This window comes from Tenrec ecaudatus, chromosome 4 (genome assembly GCF_050624435.1).
Source record: "Tenrec ecaudatus isolate mTenEca1 chromosome 4, mTenEca1.hap1, whole genome shotgun sequence".
NCBI classification, from domain to species: Eukaryota; Metazoa; Chordata; class Mammalia; order Afrosoricida; family Tenrecidae; genus Tenrec; species Tenrec ecaudatus.
Genome location: NC_134533.1, coordinates 67,159,725 through 67,166,808, shown reverse-complemented (window position 1 = coordinate 67,166,808; position 7,084 = coordinate 67,159,725). Strand labels below are relative to the sequence as shown.

General features: G+C 36.1%; 1 protein-coding gene across 1 annotated transcript; it reads left to right on the top strand.

Annotated features, from left to right (window-relative positions):
• The first annotated feature begins 5,057 nt into the window (after positions 1-5,057).
• LOC142446844 (olfactory receptor 51L1-like) lies at positions 5,058-6,002 on the top strand. Its single transcript, XM_075548580.1, has one exon. The coding sequence runs from the start codon at positions 5,058-5,060 to the stop codon at positions 6,000-6,002; it is 945 nt and encodes a 314-aa protein (XP_075404695.1).
• The last annotated feature ends 1,082 nt before the right edge of the window (positions 6,003-7,084 follow it).

Sequence of the window (7,084 nt, the reverse complement as noted above, 5' to 3'; positions counted from 1 at the left end):
TGAGCATCATGGTATGCCATTTAAATAGAACAAAGTGTTCTTGCATTGAGGGAGTACTTGAGTGAAGGTCCAATGTCCATCTGCTACCTTAATACTAAACCTATAAATATATGCACATAGATATATTTCCCCAAATAATAATTTATAAATTATCAAGGGTTCATGGGGGCGGGCAGTATGAGGAGCTGATAGCAAAGGTTCAAGTAGAAAGGAAATATTTTGAGAATAATGATGGCACAAATGTACAAATGTGCTTGACACAATGGATGTGTTTATGAATTGTGAATAGAGTTATACAATTCCCCAATAAAATGATTTTAAAGATAATAATAAAAATAAAGAGATCAAAAGATATGTTACATTAAGTCAATCAGCTGCCCAAGGCCTCTTTATAGTATTGAAAAGCAAGGATATTACTTTCAGGATTAAGGTATACCTGACTCAGGCCATGGTCTTTTCCATTGTACCATAAGCATGTGAAAGTTGAACATTGGATAAAGACCAAAGAATAATTGATGCATTTGGCTAGTAGTGCTAGAGAAGAGTCTTGATAGTATCATGGACTGCATAAAGGACAAACTGATCTGTCTTGGAATGAGTTCACTCAGAGTGTTCCTTAGAGGCAAGGATGTAAAGACTTGGTCTTACATACTTTGGATATATTGTCAGAAGAGACCTTATGTCTCTGCAGAAGGACATAATTCTTGGTAAAATGGAGGGACAGTGAATAAGAGAAAGACCTCCACAAGATGGATGTATACAGTGGCTACAATAATGGGCTCAGGTATGGTAACAATTGTCAATATATAGAACCAAAACTAGAATAGTTCAGACCAGAGCAGTATTTCATACTGTTGTGCATGAGGCTGCTATGGCTTAACATTGACTCAGTGGCACCTTGCAACTACAAAACACTCTGATAAAGAGTTCAAGTCTTGGAAACCCATAGAGGCAGTTCTATCCTGCCCTGTAAGCTCACAATGAGAAGGCATAGACTCAGCCAATGGTAGTGAGTTTTTGAGACTAACCAAACAGCTTCCTTATATTTTCACGCTGACAAAACTATTTAAAAATATTAAACATATGATTACCTAGAACCTAATTTCTCACCAACACTTCATCTATTCTTGGTGCTATTCTGCGTATAAACTTCACCACCTTACATCATGGCTTAACAGCACTCGACTATAATGACAGAAGAATCCCTACTGACAGAGGTAAAGGTAGAGGCCAAGTTCTCGGTGCAAGAGATCTAATTAGACTAAGGAAATAATACAGAGATCTCATGGTTCTGATTTTTGCCTCTAGAAAGACTCCTGACAACAAGTGGTAGGCTTTGTCATAAAAAAAAAAATCTAGTGGCACACCTAGGAAAAAATTTATATCAAGAATGGGAGTTACACATTTGTAGATGTAGATAAATCAAATCCAATCTTAGTCTATGGGTCAGATATTAAGCTGGAGGCTTCTCCTGATTCATATAGCTACAAGGGCTGATGAACTAGGAAGCACCACAAGCTGATGGATAGAGAGCCCATGAATATAAAGCCAGTAGTCAACTGTTGACTGCTGTGATTGGCAGGCAATGTGGATGGAGGTCAACAAACTAGATACAAGATCAAGACCAGCAGACAGTCTTCCAATTGCATCATGGCCATAACTTGATTAAGGGAGTGAACTCCAAAATAACTACTGTCTGCATTATATTGTGTTTTTATATATGTATATATATTCATATAAACAACTCAGAGCCAGTATATCGATTCTTATTCACAGTGACCTCACCCCCCAAAATAAATTCACAGCCACTGTGTCCATTTCAACTCATTTGCGATCCATCCCCCAAAACAAACTCACTGACCATTTTGTGTCAATTCTTACTCATAATGACCCTATATAGAAAAGGTTTCTGGGCTGTAAATATTTACTGGAGGAGAAAGCATCAGATTTTTCCTGAGGAGTAGATGGTGGGTTTGAACTGCCCACCTTGTGGTTTGCAGTCCAATGCTTCCTTAATAGTGACACTTGGACTCATCCTAAGACAAGTATGTTGCTGAGAGAATTTTTCTCCACCCACCCATGCATGCCAGAGGCATGTCTAAAGAAAGCTTTATGTGCAGTAAACTTGTGCATGTATAAAATGGAGCCCCAAGATCAGTAATTTTTAGCTTATAGTGTGTTTATGTGTGTGTATGCTTCAAAGAGTTCAAGGAAAAACTCCTTAATCTTTTAATTTCAGTTTTATATGAACTTTTGAAAGCTCATTCTTGTGTGTGTGTGTGTTTAATTTTTATTTTCTTATCATGTCTTTCTCTTAAATGGTATCTCATCTCATGTTACATGGGATACTTTTCCTAAGACATTAAAATTATTTTTTAAAATGATAATCTTTGTAAGGGATTTACTACAAGTTCTCAATCTTCAGCATCTAGCTACAATATAGAAGTGATAGCATGGGAGACTAAGCGTGTGGGAAACTACTAGTCAGCATTGATAGGGTTACTCTGTGAATACCATAGAGTCTTGTATCTCCAAGGACTGGGGGAAGATTTATTAACCCATCCTTCGTTCTCTGAAAAGTGGAATGATTACCCATGGCAGAGGAATTATTCTATGAAGTGAGTAAGACCTCGGAAAAATAAAAATTGGAAGAATAGACAGAAATAGAGAAGGATGGTTTTAGAATAAAAAATAAGTAAATAGGAGGATTTAAGGAGGACATAAGGTCTGGCTCAGCATGCTGAAAGTTTCCCATTCAGCACAGGCAGTAATGTTCCCTGTCAACGTCTTCACCATTTGTGCCCATTCTGGTAGCATTCAAGTTGTATTCACATATGGGAGGCTTTTCATAGGATTGCTTAAGATTGCCTCTACTTCTACAGTGGCTGAAGTCTTTTAAGTCCATGGAGAAAATAGATGGTTATTTTCAGACATGATAGAGAAAGTAATCCAGATTAAAATTGAAATGATACCTGATAACTTTCAAAGTTTTTTTGTGTGTTTTGTTTTGTTTTTGCCAAGCACAAGAATTAGTTATTTTAATTTGACTGCACTTAAATCTCAGTGGTCTTATTTCACTTTATAAAAACTTAAGACTTTCAAGTTCACAAACTAGTTCCAAAAACTGTTTTTTCTTCTACCTTGGCAAGTGATGAAAGACCTCATATTGATTATGTGAATGTGTTTGAAATGATAGGATTAGATACAATATTATATCAAAACTAAGCAACACTACACAAGAACAAGCTGTAAAATAATAGACCATGCATTAAATGAATATATGAAATATTACTATAGAGACTTCAGCCTGCTGAAATGATTGCACATATGTCTAACCCGATACAATACCATCAATCTCATTCATGTTTCTTAATACTTCAAACTTTCCACTCACCTCATTTTCATTGTTTGCTTTGTATGTGTGTTTGTTTTTCAATTGGTACGATTAGTGCGACTCAAGACAAATGAAACAATCTAGACATCCTCTGGAAATATCATATGACACTCCATCTATCCTTTCTATAGCTGTCTCTGAGCAGATAAAAGAAGTAAAGAAAGTGGGATATGGATAAATTGTCTAAAGTCAGAGGAGCAATGATTTGGGTAGTGATAAACCAGGCAGTATGAGAGAAATATCAGGTCCTGTAAGTATCAGTTTAAAACTTAAATTATCATATGAACAGTCAGAAAGACAGGTGTCTCTAGAACTTACTTGTCTATGGATCTTTCATCTACTAGATAGCTGTGATTATTAAAGCTCCAAGAAAATATGTTACATTTAATTTTTGAGGAAACTGAAGGAGACTTGGGTATTTCAGTGTGTCAAAGTAGATTGTGCAAGATGGAAAGATGCCAATTTGATCGTTTCAGTAAAAATAATCATCTGACTATGGGATGTAAATTGTCCTAGTAGTATTTTGGTGAACATGGATGCTTTGAAAGTGATGGAGAAGTGGGATTTGGGGAGATAGCATATCTTTCTTTTTAGAGAGATTTTATTTTCATAATTTAAAAAAACACTGAAATCTAGTGGGGGCCAAAATATTTTCCTTTCTTTTTTTATCCATATACAGACCCTATGGTAAAAATCAATAAACTCAATTGATTTATTACATAAACTTTAAAAATGTTTTTATTTTATCTTGTTTTGATTTTTAAGCTTGGACTAAGGTTACTGGTTAAGTAATCTATTAATTTTCACTCTTATATAATTTCAATGTCAAAATTAAGCAAGTATAAGATTTTGAATTTTTTAACTAAAAGCCAGAGTAAATTGGACTTTCTTCAAATTGCATATTTTATTATTTTAAGATATTTCCCATTTTGATACCAAATATTTTGAATTCTACCTTAATCTGTACTCTCTGTTGATTTCAATTTTTTTCTTCAATAACTAAAGCTCAGGAGAAGACCTAGACTGTCACATACACACGCAAAGAAATTAAAAAGGGATCTCAGTCAAAGACCAAATTGATATTAGATTTGACTGTTTATAACGACCAGGCCGGTAATATCCATTATATATATGGAATTATGTTAGTAAATCAATAACTATGCTAACCAATACATATTTGCATTCTGCTTAGATGTATTATATGATATGCTAACATTATGAAGAAAACATGAAGATTGGGGAGATAAAGGGATTTCATGAAGGTCATAGCGGAGTCATGAGGGTGTGGAGATGGACTTGGAGGTAAAAGTGAGGCCAATAACCCTGGACAAGGAAGTTCCTAAAAATTATGCTAATAAAAGCACAGTCTTAAAGAAGTTATGCGTTATTTGTGTGTCCAATATCTTTGAAAAATGACTATCACATGCTTAGAAAAAGTACTGATGGGTCTACATATAAGAGAAAGAAAGTAGGCTCATTATAGGCTTGAAATGACTTTTGTACATAGTCAGAAATTTTTAGGAGTCAAGAAGGGATCGGTTTAGAGACAATAAATCCTGATGAGCTTTGTTTTGCTTTATTCTGACACAGATGCAATCTTTTTATTGTCCTTTCTGTAGTAGTGTGATCTTGGGACGGGATTGCGGTACAACAAGTCAACCCCATGACTTCCTCAAACTCCAGCAACTCCCTGTCCTCCACATTCTATCTCACAGGCATCCCTGGCTATGAGGAATTTCACCACTGGATTTCCATCCCATTCTGTCTTCTCTACTTTGTTGGAATAATGGGTAACTGTGCCATCCTGCATATTGTCCGGACAGATCCTAGGCTCCACCAGCCCATGTACTATTTTCTGGCTCTGCTTTCTCTTACTGACATGGGTATGTCCATGCCCACCATGATATCACTCTTCAGAGTGTTGTGGTCCATTTCCAGAGAGATCCAATTTGAAGTCTGTGTGATCCAAATGTTTCTCATCCACACCTTCTCCTTCACTGAATCATCTGTGCTCTTAGCCATGGCCCTTGATCGGTATGTCGCCATTTGCCACCCTCTGAGATATGCCACCATCCTAACCCCAAGACTCATCATCAAGATTGGAGTTGCCGCCCTGCTCAGGAGTGCCTTTGCCATGATTCCACTTCTCGTCCGACTCGCTTACTTTCCCTTCTGCCGCTCCCACATCCTTTCTCATTCCTATTGTCTACACCAGGACATAATCCACCTTGCCTGTGCTGACATCAGGTTTAATGTTATATATGGGTTGATGGTTATCACTGTACTGTGGGGCATGGACTCCTTGGGTATCTTTGTGTCATATGTTTTCATCCTTCGCTCAGTGTTGAGCATTGCATCCCGTGAGGGCAGGCTGAAAGCCCTCAACACCTGTGCCTCTCACATCTGTGCTGTGCTCATTCTTTACGTCCCCATGATTGGACTGTCTATGGTCCATCGTTTTGCCAAACACTCTTCTCCCCTCATTCACGTTTTCATGGGTCACATCTACTTATTAATTCCACCTGTGCTCAACCCAATCATCTATAGTGTGAAGACCAAACAGATCCGCCTGGGAGTCATCCGTCTGCTTCTCCCCTCAAAACATTAGTTCTCCTGGGGTGAAAGCATGTCCTAAAAAGAATCAGCTTCTGTTTTTTAAACTCATATTTTTTATTTCTTTAATGATATATTTGGTATGTTTGCATCAGAGTTTCCAATACCAGACTGCTTAAAGAGTAGAACTAGAAGCAGCAGGAAGAGGCCTTAAATGACAGTTTAAAGTTTATTGGGATTATACAGTCCCCCTTCACATGTTGCCTTATAAGATGAGTTTTTCAGAGCATACTTTGAAGTCTATTGATAATAATTTCTACCCATTCTATTTACAACCCTTATTCATGATAATACTTCCCCATGACATTTTTAATTTAGACTATCATGTTTCTATTTCTTTAATTCCTGATATTTCATAGTCTTTGTAGTACAAGGGTACTACTTCCCTTGTTATCTAAATTTTATTTGTAAATGTACTTGTTTTAACTCTCTGTAAGTTACACACACACACACACACATACAAACACTTTTGTAACCCAAGTGGAAGGTGAATTTTGAGAATGACAAGAGCAATGAATGTATAAGGTTGCTTTACTCAATTGATGTATGTGTGGATTGTGATAAGAGTTGTATGAGCCCCAATAAAATAATTTTAAAAACACTTTTGCATAATATATGTTAGGTCTCAAAGTAAAGATTGGTTCTGAACTTTTAAGGTGCATAATTATTACCTTATAAGAGTTTGCATACATAGCTACCTTAACTAAACAGGCTTAGTCCTGAGGAGAAGAAAAGGGCAATATCAGCATTTGCTTTTCTTTTAGTTAACTTCCTAATTAATGTTAATTATATGGAAACATGGTAATTTTTGAAAACTCATAGATATTGTCATAAGCAGCCAATGATTGTAAATCTTTGATTTAAATGTATATTAATAGTAACAATTGGCATATTTCTTTAAGAATGAGCAAAATGCAATTCCTTGTGATGTAGCTATTTACAAATGTAATTCCTGGCGATGTTAACTATTTATAGACTGTAGATAATCTAAGGTTATTTTATTCAACTACATTCTTAATTCAACTACAACCTCTTTCCAAACATCAGATTTCTCTTTTCTCATACTCATATCCCTGG